The sequence below is a fragment of the Cherax quadricarinatus genome, chromosome 3, assembly GCF_038502225.1.
Source record: "Cherax quadricarinatus isolate ZL_2023a chromosome 3, ASM3850222v1, whole genome shotgun sequence".
Taxonomy (NCBI): domain Eukaryota; kingdom Metazoa; phylum Arthropoda; class Malacostraca; order Decapoda; family Parastacidae; genus Cherax; species Cherax quadricarinatus.
The window spans coordinates 10,513,657-10,530,650 of record NC_091294.1 but is presented as its reverse complement, the minus strand read 5'-3'; the positions used below and the strand labels follow the sequence as shown (position 1 = coordinate 10,530,650).

At 47.2% G+C, this 16,994-nt stretch overlaps 1 protein-coding gene across 1 annotated transcript in view; it reads left to right on the top strand.

Annotated features, from left to right (window-relative positions):
* The first annotated feature begins 1,296 nt into the window (after window positions 1-1,296).
* LOC128684124 (uncharacterized) overlaps window positions 1,297-16,994 on the top strand; it is a 130,394-nt gene continuing 114,696 nt past the window's right edge. The window contains exon 1 of the mRNA XM_070089932.1: window positions 1,297-1,476. Within this exon, the coding sequence (XP_069946033.1) occupies window positions 1,297-1,476 (180 nt within the window). The remainder of the gene's footprint in view (window positions 1,477-16,994) is intronic.

The following is a 16,994-nucleotide window of genomic DNA, read 5'->3' as shown; positions in this document are numbered from 1 at the left end:
ATTTCCCAACTCCAGCCCCAAATATCTTGTTGCTGGGTGATTTCAACTTAAGACGCCTAAAATGGATAAATGTGGTAAATAATGTTTGAGCAGTTATAACCCCAGGAGGCAGCTCACATGAAAATTCACACACATGTGAGCTATTAAATCTCTGCAACATATTCACCTTAAGCCAGCAAATAGTGGAGCCAACAAGACTGGAAAATACACCTGACCTTGTCTTCAGTATTAACAATGAGCAGGTACGAAATATAACAGTTTAAAAGACAATACACTCAGTTCACAACATAACAGAAGTACAGACATGTATGTGCTAGGCTCCTGACCAGCAAGATGAAATAAGTTATGAGGATGCTTTCACCAAATTCAACTTCAATAACAGAAAAATACAGTGGGATCAAATTAACCATGTCCTAAATAAAACAAGCTGGAATGATAGCCAAAACAACACAGATCCGAACCTAGGCTTAGAAAAAAATAACTTTGTGACATTTGAAGTATGTTCAAGGCACATTTCCGTAAGAAACAAGAAAAGTAGATGTAAACTAAAAAGAGAGATGAACCCTATACAGGAGAAGGCGAAGAATCACAGAGCTACTAAAAGGGGCCAGTATATCTGAAATATGAAAGTGGCACTGGAAAGAGAAATAGAAAATATCAAACTTAAACTTAAGGAATCGTACAGGAGCCAAGAAACACAAGAACTTAAAGTCGTAAATGAAACTGGAAAAAAAATCTCCCTGTGAAAAATCTATGGCAAAAACCACATCCACTATTGAGCTCGCTGCTTAAATGAGATGGGACTTAGATGATAGAAAAAAAATGAGTGAGATACTGAAGACCAATATGACTGCGTTTAGTGAGCCATTAATCAGACCAAAGGTCAACAATTTAAATGAATTTTTTATGACCGAGACCCAAAATTTGCTTAATTCAAGAATTTCTGATATAATCCTAACACCACAGGACTATGAAAAGCAATAAATGAGATGCCCATGCACTCTGTTCCAGGCCCAGACTCGTGGAGCTCAGTGTTAATCAAGAACTGCAAGAAACCCTTTTCAAATACTGTACTTTAAATATTTTATGGAGAGGGAGCATAGACACAGGGGTCATCCCACAGTCACTAAAAACTAACAGATATAGCCCCATTCCACAAAGGTGTCAGTAAAGCAATTGCAAAGAATTACAGACCAATATAACTAACGCTTCATATCATAAAAATCTTTGAAAGGGTTTTAATCAGCAAGGTCGCCAATCACTTGGATACCCATCAACTACACAATCCAGGGCAGCATGGATTTAGAGCAGGTCGCTCCTGCCTCACAGCTACTGGATCACTATGACATGGTCATGGATGCATTGGAGAACAAGCAAAATGCAGATGTAGTATACACAGACTTTGCGAAAACCTTCGACAAGTGTGACCATGGTGTAGTAGCGCACAAAATGCGTGATAAACGAATAACCGGAAAAGTTGGTAAATGGAGCTATAATTTCCTAACCAGAACACAAAAGGTAGTAGTAAACAGAGTAAAGTCTGAGGCAATTACTGTGAAAAGCTCTGTTCCACAAAGCACAGTACTCCCATCCTGTTCCTCATCCTCATATCTGACAAAGACAGGGATGTAAGCCACACTACCGTATCCTCCTTTGCTGATGGTATCAGAATTTGCATGACAAGTGTCATCCATCGAGGACACTGCAAATATCCAGTTGGACATTAACTTAGTCAGAAAACAATATGAAGTTCAATGAAGACAAATTTAAATTACTCCGCTATGGAAAATTCGAAGAAATAAAAGCTGGATTGAAGTATAAAACAAATTCAAACCACATTATAGAGCGAAAAACTAATGTGAAGAACCTGAGAGTGATGACAGAGAATCTCACTTTCAAAGACCACAACAATGTGTCTACCACATCTGCTGGGAAAAACGATAGGAAGGATAATGAGAACCTTCAAAGCTAGTGATACCAAGCCACTGATGATTCTTTTCAAATCGCTTGTTCTCTCTAGGCTGAAACATTGCTGTACACCAGCAGTCTTTTTCAAGGCAGGTGAAATTGCAGACCTGGAAAATATACAGAGAACTTTCACTGCACGTATAAGTACCATAAAGCGCCTAAACTACTGGGAACGGTTGAAGTCCCTTGACCTGCACTCCTTAGAATGCAGGCGACAAAGGTACATGACAACATACACTTGGAAAATCCTGGAGAGACTAGTCCCAGACCTGCAGACGGAAATCACTCCCTACGAAAGCAAAAGACTCGGCAAGTGGTGCAACATACCCCCAATGAAAAACAGGGGCGCCAGAGTGCGCTAAGAGACAACACAATAAGTGTCAGGGGCCCAAGACTGCTCAACTGCTTCCCAACATACATAAGTTATTACTTATGAAACAATTTGTTTAATAACCATTTTTCACTTCCACGGTGCCCCGTGGCCTGGTGGCAAAACCTCTCGCTTCACACAATGAGGGTCCGGGTTCGATTCCCGGCGAAGGGGTGGAAACATTGGACGTGTTTCCTTACGCCGGTTGTCTGTGTTTACCCAGCAGTAAAATGGGTACCTGGGTGTTAGTGGACTGGTGTGGGTCGCATCCCGGGACAAAACTGACCTAATTTGCCCGAAATGCTCAGCATAACATAGCTGTCAGCTAGGACTGTATACCTTGTACATGTACTGGTAGTAAATAAAGATGTTATTATTATTATTTAAAGTGTCTGACAAACCGTTTTAATAAAGCCCACCAAAGACAAAAGTTTGAACCCGATTAGGAGAGGCATTCTCCAGTAATTGATCTGATACCTACGATTCTAAGTTTTTAAACTATTTAAGTAAAATTTCCAATCCTTCATATCGGGGGTCAACGACCCCTGAAACATGCTCCAGGTACACTCCAGGTATGAAATTTTGCCAGGAAGTGGCTCTTACACCTCTGTTTTGAATTGAAAGAGTCACTGGTTGGCAAAATGTCTTCATAAATAATGATAACCCACCAGGAAAACACCATCTCTGACCCGACGTTAAAGTCCATTATTGACGCACATTTAGATTTCCACAGTAAACACTCGGCAACACAGGTAACACTCGGTAACACAGGTAACACTCGGTAACACAGGTAACACTCGGCAACACAGGTAACACTCGGCAACACAGGTAACACTTGGCAACACAGGTAACACTCGGCAACACAGGTAACACTCGGCAACACAGGTAACACTCGGCAACACAGGTAACACTCGGCAACACAGGTAACACTCGGCAATACAGGTAACACTCGGCAACACAGGTAACACTCGGCAATACAGGTAACACTTGGCAACACAGGTAACACTCGGCAACACAGGTAGAACTCGGCAACACACGTAACACTCGGCAACACATGTAACACTCAGCAACACAGGTAACACTCGGCAACACAGGTAACACGACAACACTCGGCAACACAGGTAACAGTCGCCAACACAGACACAGGTAACACGACAACACTCGGCAACACAGGTAACAAGACAACACTCGGCATCACAGGTAACACTCGGCAACACAGACACAGGTAACACGACAACACTCGGCAACACAGGTAACACGACAACACTCGGCAACATAGGTAACACGACAACACTCGGCAACACAGGTAACACGACAACACTCGGCAACATAGGTAACACGACAACACTCGGCAACACAGGTAACACGACAACACTCGGCAACACAGGTAACACGACAACACTCGGCAACACAGGTAATACGACAACACTCGGCAACACAGGTAACACGACAACACTCGGCATCACAGGTAACACGACAACACTCGGCAACACAGGTAATACGACAACACTCGGCAAAGCAGGTAACACGACAACACTCGGCAACACAGGTAACACGACAACACTCGGCAACACAGGTAACACGACAACACTCGGCAACACAGGTAACACGACAACACTCGGCAACACAGGTAACACGACAACACTCGGCAAAGCAGGTAACACGACAACACTTAGCAACACATGTAACACTCGGCAACACAGGTAACACGACAACACTCGGCAACACAGGTAACACTTTGCAACACAGGTAACACGACAACACTCGGCATAGCAGGTAACACGACAACACTTAGCAACACATGTGACACTCGGCAACACTCGGCAACACAGGTAACACTCGGCAACACTCGGCAACACAGGTAACACTCGGCAACACAGGTAACACGACAACACCCGAAGACACAGGTAACACGACAACACCCGAAGACACAGGTAACACTCGGCAACACAGGTAACACGACAACACTCGGCAATACAGGTAACACGGCAACATTCGGCATCACAGGTAACACTCGGCAACACATGTAACACGACAACACTTAGCAACACATGTAACACTCGGCAACACAGGTAACACTTAGCAACACAGGTAACACAACAGCACTCAGCAACACAGGTAACACTCGGCAACACAGGTAACACGACAACACTCGGCAACACAGGTAACACGACAACACTCGGCAACACAGGTAACACGACAACACTCTGCAACACAGGTAACACTTGGCAACACAGGTAACACGACAACACTTAGCAACACATGTAACACTCGGCAACACAGGTAACACTTGACAACACAGGTAACACGACAACACTCGGCAAAGCAGGTAACACGACAACACTTAGCAACACATGTAACACTCGGCAACACAGGTAACACGACAACACTCGGCAACACAGGCAACACGACAACACTGGGCAACACAGGTAGCACGACAACTCTCGGTAACACAGGTAACACGACAACACTCGGCAACACAGGTTACACGACAACACTCGGCAAGACAGGTAACACTCGGCAACACAGGTAACACGACAACACCCGAAGACACAGGTAACACTCGGCAACACAGGTAACACGACAACACTCGGCAATACAGGTAACACGACAACACTCGGCATCACAGGTAACACTCGGCAACACATGTAACACAACAACACTTAGCAACACAGGTAACACAACAGCACTCAGCAACACAGATAACACTCGGCAACACAGGTAACACGACAACACTCGGCAACACAGGTAACACTTGGCAACACAGGTAATACGACAACACTCGGCAAAGCAGGTAACACGACAACACTTAGCAACACATGTAACACTCGGCAACAGAGGTAACACAAAAACACTCGGCAACACAGGTAACACTTGGCAACACAGGTAACACGACAACACTCGGCAAAGCAGGTAACACGATAACACTTAGCAACACATGTAACACTCGGCAAGACAGGCAACACCACAACACTCGGCAACACAGGTAACACGACAACTCTCGGTAACACAGGTAACACGACAACACTCGGCAACACAGGTAACACTCGGCAACACAGGTAACACGACAACACCCGAAGACACAGGTAACACGACAACACCCGAAGACACAGGTAACACTTGGCAACACAGGTAACACGACAACACTCGGCATCACAGGTAACACTCGGCAACACATGTAACACAACAACACTTAGCAACACAGGTAACACAACAGCACACAGCAACACAGGTAGCACTCGGCAACACAGGTAACATGACAACACTCGGCATCACATGTAACACGACAACACTCGGCAACACAGGTAACACGACAACACTCGGCAACACAGGTAACACTTGGCAACACAGGTAACACGACAACACTCGGCAAAGCAGGTAACACGACAACACTTAGCAACACATGTAACACTCGGCAACACAGGTAACACGACAACACTCGGCAACACAGGCAACACGACAACACTCGGCAACACAGTTAACACTTGGCAACACAGGTAACACGACAACACTCGGCAAAGCAGGTAACACGACAACACTTAGCAACACATGTAACACTCGGCAACACAGGTAACACGACAACACTCGGCAATACAGGTAACACGACAACACTCGGCAACACAGGTAACACTTGGCAACACAGGTAACACGACAACACTCGGCAATGCAGGTAACACGACAACACTTAGCAACACATGTAGCACTCGGCAACACAGGTAACACGACAACACTCGGCAACACAGGCAACACGACAACACTCGGCAACACAGGTAACACGACAACTCTCGGTAACACAGGTAAAATGACAACACTCGGCAACACAGGTAACACTCAGCAACACAGGTAACACTCAGCAACACAGGTAACACTCAGCAACACAGGTAACACTCATCAACACAGGTAACACTCAGCAACACAGGTAACACTCAGCAACACAGGTAACACTCAGCAACACAGGTAACACTCAGCAACACAGGTAACACTCAGCAACACAGGTAACACTCAGCAACACAGGTAACACTCAGCAACACAGGTAACACTCAGCAACACAGGTAACACTCAGCAACACAGGTAACACTCAGCAACACAGGTAACACTCAGCAACACAGGTAACACTCAGCAACACAGGTAACACTCAGCAACACAGGTAACACTCAGCAACACAGGTAACACTCAGCAACACAGGTAACACTCAACACAGCACTCAGCACAGGTAACACTCAGCAACACAGGTAACACTCAGCAACACAGGTAACACTCAGCAACACAGGTAACACTCAGCAACACAGGTAACACTCAGCAACACAGGTAACACTCAGCAACACAGGTAACACTCAGCAACACAGGTAACACTCAGCAACACAGGTAACACTCAGCAACACAGGTAACACTCAGCAACACAGGTAACACTCAGCAACACAGGTAACACTCAGCAACACAGGTAACACTCAGCAACACAGGTAACACTCAGCAACACAGGTAACACTCAGCAACACAGGTAACACTCAGCAACACAGGTAACACTCAGCAACACAGGTAACACTCAGCAACACAGGTAACACTCAGCAACACAGGTAACACTCAGCAACACAGGTAACACTCAGCAACACAGGTAACACTCAGCAACACAGGTAACACTCAGCAACACAGGTAACACTCAGCAACACAGGTAACACTCAGCAACACAGGTAACACTCAGCAACACAGGTAACACTCAGCAACACAGGTAACACTCAGCAACACAGGTAACACTCGGCAACACAGGTAACACTCAGCAACACAGGTAACACTCAGCAACACAGGTAACACTCAGCAACACAGGTAACACTCAGCAACACAGGTAACACTCAGCAACACAGGTAACACTCAGCAACACAGGTAACACTCAGCAACACAGGTAACACCCAGCAACACAGGTAACACTCAGCAACACAGGTAACACTCAGCAACACAGGTAACACTCAGCAACACAGGTAACACTCAGCAACACAGGTAACACTCAGCAACACAGGTAACACTCAGCAACACAGGTAACACTCAGCAACACAGGTAACACTCAGCAACACAGGTAACACTCAGCAACACAGGTAACACTCAGCAACACAGGTAACACTCAGCAACACAGGTAACACTCAGCAACACAGGTAACACTCAGCAACACAGGTAACACTCAGCAACACAGGTAACACTCGGCAACACAGGTAACACTCGGCAACACAGGTAACACTCAGCAACACAGGTAACACTCAGCAACACAGGTAACACTCAGCAACACAGGAAACACTCAGCAACACAGGTAACACTCAGCAACACAGGTAACACTCAGCAACACAGGTAACACTCGGCAACACAGGTAACACTCGGCAATACAGGTAACACTCGGCAACACAGGTAACACTCGGCAATACAGGTAACACTTGGCAACACAGGTAACACTCGGCAACACAGGTAGAACTCGGCAACACAGGTAACACTCGGCAACACATGTAACACTCAGCAACACAGGTAACACTCGGCAACACAGGTAACACGACAACACTCGGCAACACAGGTAACAGTCGCCAACACAGACACAGGTAACACGACAACACTCGGCAACACAGGTAACAAGACAACACTCGGCATCACAGGTAACACTCGGCAACACAGACACAGGTAACACGACAACACTCGGCAACACAGGTAACACGACAACACTCGGCAACATAGGTAACACGACAACACTCGGCAACACAGGTAACACGACAACACTCGGCAACATAGGTAACACGACAACACTCGGCAACACAGGTAACACGACAACACTCGGCAACACAGGTAACACGACAACACTCGGCAACACAGGTAATACGACAACACTCGGCAACACAGGTAACACGACAACACTCGGCATCACAGGTAACACGACAACACTCGGCAACACAGGTAATACGACAACACTCGGCAAAGCAGGTAACACGACAACACTCGGCAACACAGGTAACACGACAACACTCGGCAACACAGGTAACACGACAACACTCGGCAACACAGGTAACACGACAACACTCGGCAACACAGGTAACACGACAACACTCGGCAAAGCAGGTAACACGACAACACTTAGCAACACATGTAACACTCGGCAACACAGGTAACACGACAACACTCGGCAACACAGGTAACACTTTGCAACACAGGTAACACGACAACACTCGGCATAGCAGGTAACACGACAACACTTAGCAACACATGTGACACTCGGCAACACTCGGCAACACAGGTAACACTCGGCAACACTCGGCAACACAGGTAACACTCGGCAACACAGGTAACACGACAACACCCGAAGACACAGGTAACACTCGGCAACACAGGTAACACGACAACACTCGGCAATACAGGTAACACGGCAACATTCGGCATCACAGGTAACACTCGGCAACACATGTAACACGACAACACTTAGCAACACATATAACACTCGGCAACACAGGTAACACTTAGCAACACAGGTAACACAACAGCACTCAGCAACACAGGTAACACTCGGCAACACAGGTAACACGACAACACTCGGCAACACAGGTAACACGACAACACTCGGCAACACAGGTAACACGACAACACTCTGCAACACAGGTAACACTTGGCAACACAGGTAACACGACAACACTTAGCAACACATGTAACACTCGGCAACACAGGTAACACTTGACAACACAGGTAACACGACAACACTCGGCAACACTCGGCAACACAGGTAACACGGCAACACTTAGCAACACATGTAACACTCGGCAACACAGGTAACACGACAACACTCGGCAACACAGGTAACACGACAACACTGGGCAACACAGGTAGCACGACAACTCTCGGTAACACAGGTAACACGACAACACTCGGCAACACAGGTTACACGACAACACTCGGCAAGACAGGTAACACTCGGCAACACAGGTAACACGACAACACCCGAAGACACAGGTAACACTCGGCAACACAGGTAACACGACAACACTCGGCAATACAGGTAACACGACAACACTCGGCATCACAGGTAACACTCGGCAACACATGTAACACAACAACACTTAGCAACACAGGTAACACAACAGCACTCAGCAACACAGATAACACTCGGCAACACAGGTAACACGACAACACTCGGCAACACAGGTAACACTTGGCAACACAGGTAATACGACAACACTCGGCAAAGCAGGTAACACGACAACACTTAGCAACACATGTAACACTCGGCAACAGAGGTAACACAAAAACACTCGGCAACACAGGTAACACTTGGCAACACAGGTAACACGACAACACTCGGCAAAGCAGGTAACACGATAACACTTAGCAACACATGTAACACTCGGCAACACAGGTAACACGACAACACTCGGCAATACAGGTAACACGACAACACTCGGCAACACAGGTAACACTTGGCAACACAGGTAACACGACAACACTCGGCAATGCAGGTAACACGACAACACTTAGCAACACATGTAGCACTCGGCAACACAGGTAACACGACAACACTCGGCAACACAGGCAACACGACAACACTCGGCAACACAGGTAACACGACAACTCTCGGTAACACAGGTAAAATGACAACACTCGGCAACACAGGTAACACTCAGCAACACAGGTAACACTCAGCAACACAGGTAACACTCAGCAACACAGGTAGCACCCAGCAACACAGGTAACACTCAGCAACACAGGTAACACTCGGCAACACAGGTAACACTCAGCAACACAGGTAACACTCAGCAACACAGGTAACACTCAGCAACACAGGTAACACTCAGCAACACAGGTAACACTCAGCAACACAGGTAACACTCAGCAACACAGGTAACACTCAGCAACACAGGTAACACTCAGCAACACAGGTAACACTCAGCAACACAGGTAACACTCAGCAACACAGGTAACACTCAGCAACACAGGTAACACTCAGCAACACAGGTAACACTCAGCAACACAGGTAACACTCAGCAACACAGGTAACACTCAGCAACACAGGTAACACTCAGCAACACAGGTAACACTCAGCAACACAGGTAACACTCAGCAACACAGGTAACACTCAGCAACACAGGTAACACTCAGCAACACAGGTAACACTCAGCAACACAGGTAACACTCAGCAACACAGGTAACACTCAGCAACACAGGTAACACTCAGCAACACAGGTAACACTCAGCAACACAGGTAACACTCAGCAACACAGGTAACACTCAGCAACACAGGTAACACTCAGCAACACAGGTAACACTCAGCAACACAGGTAACACTCAGCAACACAGGTAACACTCAGCAACACAGGTAACACTCAGCAACACAGGTAACACTCACAACACAGGTAACACTCAGCAACACAGGTAACACTCAGCAACACAGGTAACACTCAGCAACACAGGTAACACTCAGCAACACAGGTAACACTCAGCAACACAGGTAACACTCAGCAACACAGGTAACACTCAGCAACACAGGTAACACTCAGCAACACAGGTAACACTCAGCAACACAGGTAACACTCAGCAACAGAGGTAACACTCAGCAACACAGGTAACACTCAGCAACACAGGTAACACTCAGCAACACAGGTAACACTCAGCAACACAGGTAACACTCAGCAACACAGGTAACACTCAGCAACACAGGTAACACTCAGCAACACAGGTAACACTCAGCAACACAGGTAACACTCAGCAACACAGGTAACACTCAGCAACACAGGTAACACTCAGCAACACAGGTAACACTCAGCAACACAGGTAACACTCAGCAACACAGGTAACACTCAGCAACACAGGTAACACTCAGCAACACAGGTAACAGCAACACAGGTAACACTCAGCAACACAGGTAACACTCAGCAACACAGGTAACACTCAGCAACACAGGTAACACTCAGCAACACAGGTAACACTCAGCAACACAGGTAACACTCAGCAACACAGGTAACACTCAGCAACACAGGTAACACTCAGCAACACAGGTAACACTCAGCAACACAGGTAACACTCAGCAACACAGGTAACACTCAGCAACACAGGTAACACTCGGCAACACAGGTAACACTCAGCAACACAGGTAACACTCAGCAACACAGGTAACACTCGGCAACACAGGTAACACTCAGCAACACAGGTAACACTCAGCAACACAGGTAACACTCAGCAACACAGGTAACACTCAGCAACACAGGTAACACTCAGCAACACAGGTAACACTCAGCAACACAGGTAACACTCAGCAACACAGGTAACACTCGGCAACACAGGTAACACTCGGCAATACAGGTAACACTCGGCAACACAGGTAACACTCGGCAATACAGGTAACACTTGGCAACACAGGTAACACTCGGCAACACAGGTAGAACTCGGCAACACAGGTAACACTCGGCAACACATGTAACACTCAGCAACACAGGTAACACTCGGCAACACAGGTAACACGACAACACTCGGCAACACAGGTAACAGTCGCCAACACAGACACAGGTAACACGACAACACTCGGCAACACAGGTAACAAGACAACACTCGGCATCACAGGTAACACTCGGCAACACAGACACAGGTAACACGACAACACTCGGCAACACAGGTAACACGACAACACTCGGCAACATAGGTAACACGACAACACTCGGCTACACAGGTAACACGACAACACTCGGCAACATAGGTAACACGACAACACTCGGCAACACAGGTAACACGACAACACTCGGCAACACAGGTAACACGACAACACTCGGCAACACAGGTAATACGACAACACTCGGCAACACAGGTAACACGACAACACTCGGCATCACAGGTAACACGACAACACTCGGCAACACAGGTAATACGACAACACTCGGCAAAGCAGGTAACACGACAACACTCGGCAACACAGGTAACACGACAACACTCGGCAACACAGGTAACACTTTGCAACACAGGTAACACTCGGCAACACAGGTAATACGACAACACTCGGCAACACAGGTAACACGACAACACTCGGCAACACAGGTAACACGACAACACTCGGCAAAGCAGGTAACACGACAACACTTAGCAACACATGTAACACTCGGCAACACAGGTAACACGACAACACTCGGCAACACAGGTAACACTTTGCAACACAGGTAACACGACAACACTCGGCATAGCAGGTAACACGACAACACTTAGCAACACATGTGACACTCGGCAACACTCGGCAACACAGGTAACACTCGGCAACACTCGGCAACACAGGTAACACTCGGCAACACAGGTAACACGACAACACCCGAAGACACAGGTAACACTCGGCAACACAGGTAACACGACAACACTCGGCAATACAGGTAACACGACAACACGGCATCACAGGTAACACTCGGCAACACAGGTAACACGACAACACTTAGCAACACATGTAACACTCGGCAACACAGGTAACACTTAGCAACACAGGTAACACACAGCACTCAGCAACACAGGTAACACTCGGCAACACAGGTAACACGACAACACTCGGCAACACAGGTAACACGACAACACTCGCAACACAGGTAACACTCTGCAACACAGCAACACAGGTAACACGACAACACTTAGCAACACATGTAACACTCGGCACACAGGTAACACTCGGCAACACAGGCAACACACGACAACACTTAACAACACATGTAAAACTCGGCAACACAGGTAACACGACAACACTCGGCAACACAGGCAACACGACAACACTGGGCAACACAGGTAGCACGACAACTCTCGGTAACACAGGTAACACGACAACACTCGGCAACACAGGTTACACGACAACACTCGGCAAGACAGGTAACACTCGGCAACACAGGTAACACGACAACACCCGAAGACACAGGTAACACTCGGCAACACAGGTAACACGACAACACTCGGCAATACAGGTAACACGACAACACTCGGCATCACAGGTAACACTCGGCAACACATGTAACACAACAACACTTAGCAACACAGGTAACACAACAGCACTCAGCAACACAGATAACACTCGGCAACACAGGTAACACGACAACACTCGGCAACACAGGTAACACTTGGCAACACAGGTAATACGACAACACTCGGCAAAGCAGGTAACACGACAACACTTAGCAACACATGTAACACTCGGCAACAGAGGTAACACAAAAACACTCGGCAACACAGGTAACACTTGGCAACACAGGTAACACGACAACACTCGGCAAAGCAGGTAACACGATAACACTTAGCAACACATGTAACACTCGGCAACACAGGTAACACGACAACACTCGGCAAGACAGGTAACAAGACAACACTCGGCAACACAGGTAACACTCGGCAACACAGGTAACACGACAACACTCGGTAAACACGACAACACTTAGCAACACATGTAGCAAACACAGGTAACACGACAACACTCGGCAACACAGGTAACACGACAACACTCGGCAACACAGGTAACACGACAACTCTCGGTAACACAGGTAAAATGACAACACTCGGCAACACAGGTAACACTCAGCAACACAGGTAACACTCAGCAACACAGGTAACACTCAGCAACACAGGTAACACTCAGCAACACAGGTAACACTCAGCAACACAGGTAACACTCAGCAACACAGGTAACACTCAGCAACACAGGTAACACTCAGCAACACAGGTAACACTCAGCAACACAGGTAACACTCAGCAACACAGGTAACACTCAGCAACACAGCTAACACTAACACGACAACACTCGGCAACACAGGTCACACGGCAACACAGGTAACACTCAGCAACACAGGTAACACTCAGCAACACAGGTAACACTCAGCAACACAGGTAACACTCAGCAACACAGGTAACACTCAGCAACACAGGTAACACTCAGCAACACAGGTAACACTCAGCAACACAGGTAACACTCAGCAACACAGGTAACACTCAGCAACACAGGTAACACTCAGCAACACAGGTAACACTCAGCAACACAGGTAACACTCAGCAACACAGGTAACACTCAGCAACACAGGTAACACTCAGCAACACAGGTAACACTCAGCAACACAGGTAACACTCAGCAACACAGGTAACACTCAGCAACACAGGTAACACTCAGCAACACAGGTAACACTCAGCAACACAGGTAACACTCAGCAACACAGGTAACACTCAGCAACACAGGTAACACTCAGCAACACAGGTAACACTCAGCAACACAGGTAACACTCAGCAACACAGGTAACACTCAGCAACACAGGTAACACTCAGCAACACAGGTAACACTCAGCAACACAGGTAACACTCAGCAACACAGGTAACACTCAGCAACACAGGTAAGACTCAGGTAACTTACACAGGTAACACTCAGCAACACAGGTAACACTCAGCAACACAGGTAACACTCAGCAACACAGGTAACACTCAGCAACACAGGTAACACTCAGCAACACAGGTAACACTCAGCAACACAGGTAACACTCAGCAACACAGGTAACACTCAGCAACACAGGTAACACTCAGCAACACAGGTAACACTCAGCAACACAGGTAACACTCAGCAACACAGGTAACACTCAGCAACACAGGTAACACTCAGCAACACAGGTAACACTCAGCAACACAGGTAACACTCAGCAACACAGGTAACACTCAGCAACACAGGTAAGACTCAGCAACACAGGTAACACTCAGCAACACAGGTAGCACCAAGCAACACAGGTAACACTCAGCAACACAGGTAAGACTCAGCAACACAGGTAACACTCAGCAACACAGGTAACACTCAGCAACACAGGTAACACTCAGCAACACAGGTAACACTCAGCAACACAGGTAACACTCAGCAACACAGGTAACACTCAGCAACACAGGTAACACTCAGCAACACAGGTAACACTCAGCAACACAGGTAACACTCAGCAACACAGGTAACACTCAGCAACACAGGTAACACTCAGCAACACAGGTAACACTCAGCAACACAGGTAACACTCAGCAACACAGGTAACACTCAGCAACACAGGTAACACTCAGCAACACAGGTAACACTCAGCAACACAGGTAACACTCAGCAACACAGGTAACACTCAGCAACACAGGTAACACTCAGCAACACAGGTAACACTCAGCAACACAGGTAACACTCGGCAACACAGGTAACACTCAGCAACACAGGTAACACTCAGCAACACAGGTAACACTCAGCAACACAGGTAACACTCAGCAACACAGGTAACACTCAGCAACACAGGTAACACTCAGCAACACAGGTAACACTCAGCAACACAGGTAACACTACGACACACAGGTAACACTCAGCAACACAGGTAACACTCAGCAACACAGGTAACACTCAGCAACACAGGTAACACTCAGCAACACAGGTAACACTCAGCAACACAGGTAACACTCAGCAACACAGGTAACACTCAGCAACACAGGTAACACTCAGCAACACAGGTAACACTCAGCAACACAGGTAACACTCAGCAACACAGGTAACACTCGGCAACACAGGTAACACTCGGCAACACAGGTAACACTCGGCAACACAGGTAACACTCAGCAACACAGGTAACACTCAGCAACACAGGTAACACTCAGCAACACAGGTAACACTCAGCAACACAGGTAACACTCAGCAACACAGGTAACACTCAGCAACACAGGTAACACTCGCAACACAGGTAACACTCACTCGGCAACACAGGTAACACTCAGCAACACAGGTAACACTCAGCAACACAGGTAACACTCAGCAACACAGGTAACACTCAGCAACACAGGTAACACTCAGCAACACAGGTAACACTCAGCAACACAGGTAACACTCAGCAACACAGGTAACACTCAGCAACACAGGTAACACTCAGCAACACAGGTAACACTCAGCAACACAGGTAACACTCAGCAACACAGGTAACACTCAGCAACACAGGTAACACTCAGCAACACAGGTAACACTCAGCAACACAGGTAACACTCAGCAACACAGGTAACACTCAGCAACACAGGTAACACTCAGCAACACAGGTAACACTCAGCAACACAGGTAACACTCAGCAACACAGGTAACACTCAGCAACACAGGTAACACTCAGCAACACAGGTAACACTCAGCAACACAGGTAACACTCAGCAACACAGGTAACACTCAGCAACACAGGTAACACTCATCAGCAACACAGGTAACACTCAGCAACACAGGTAACACTCAGCAACACAGGTAACACTCAGCAACACAGGTAACACTCAGCAACACAGGTAACACTCAGCAACACAGGTAACACTCAGCAACACAGGTAACACTCAGCAACACAGGTAACACTCAGCAACACAGGTAACACTAAGCAACACAGGTAACACTCAGCAACACAGGTAACACTCAGCAAAACAGGTAACACAGGTAACACTCAGCAACACAGGTAACACTCAGCAACACAGGTAACACTCAGCAACACAGGTAACACTCAGCAACACAGGTAACACTCAGCAACACAGCAACACAGGTAACACTCAGCAACACAGGTAACACTCAGCAACACAGGTAACACTCAGCAACACAGGTAACACTCAGCAACACAGGTAACACTCAGCAACACAGGTAACACTCAGCAACACAGGTAACACTCAGCAACACAGGTAACAC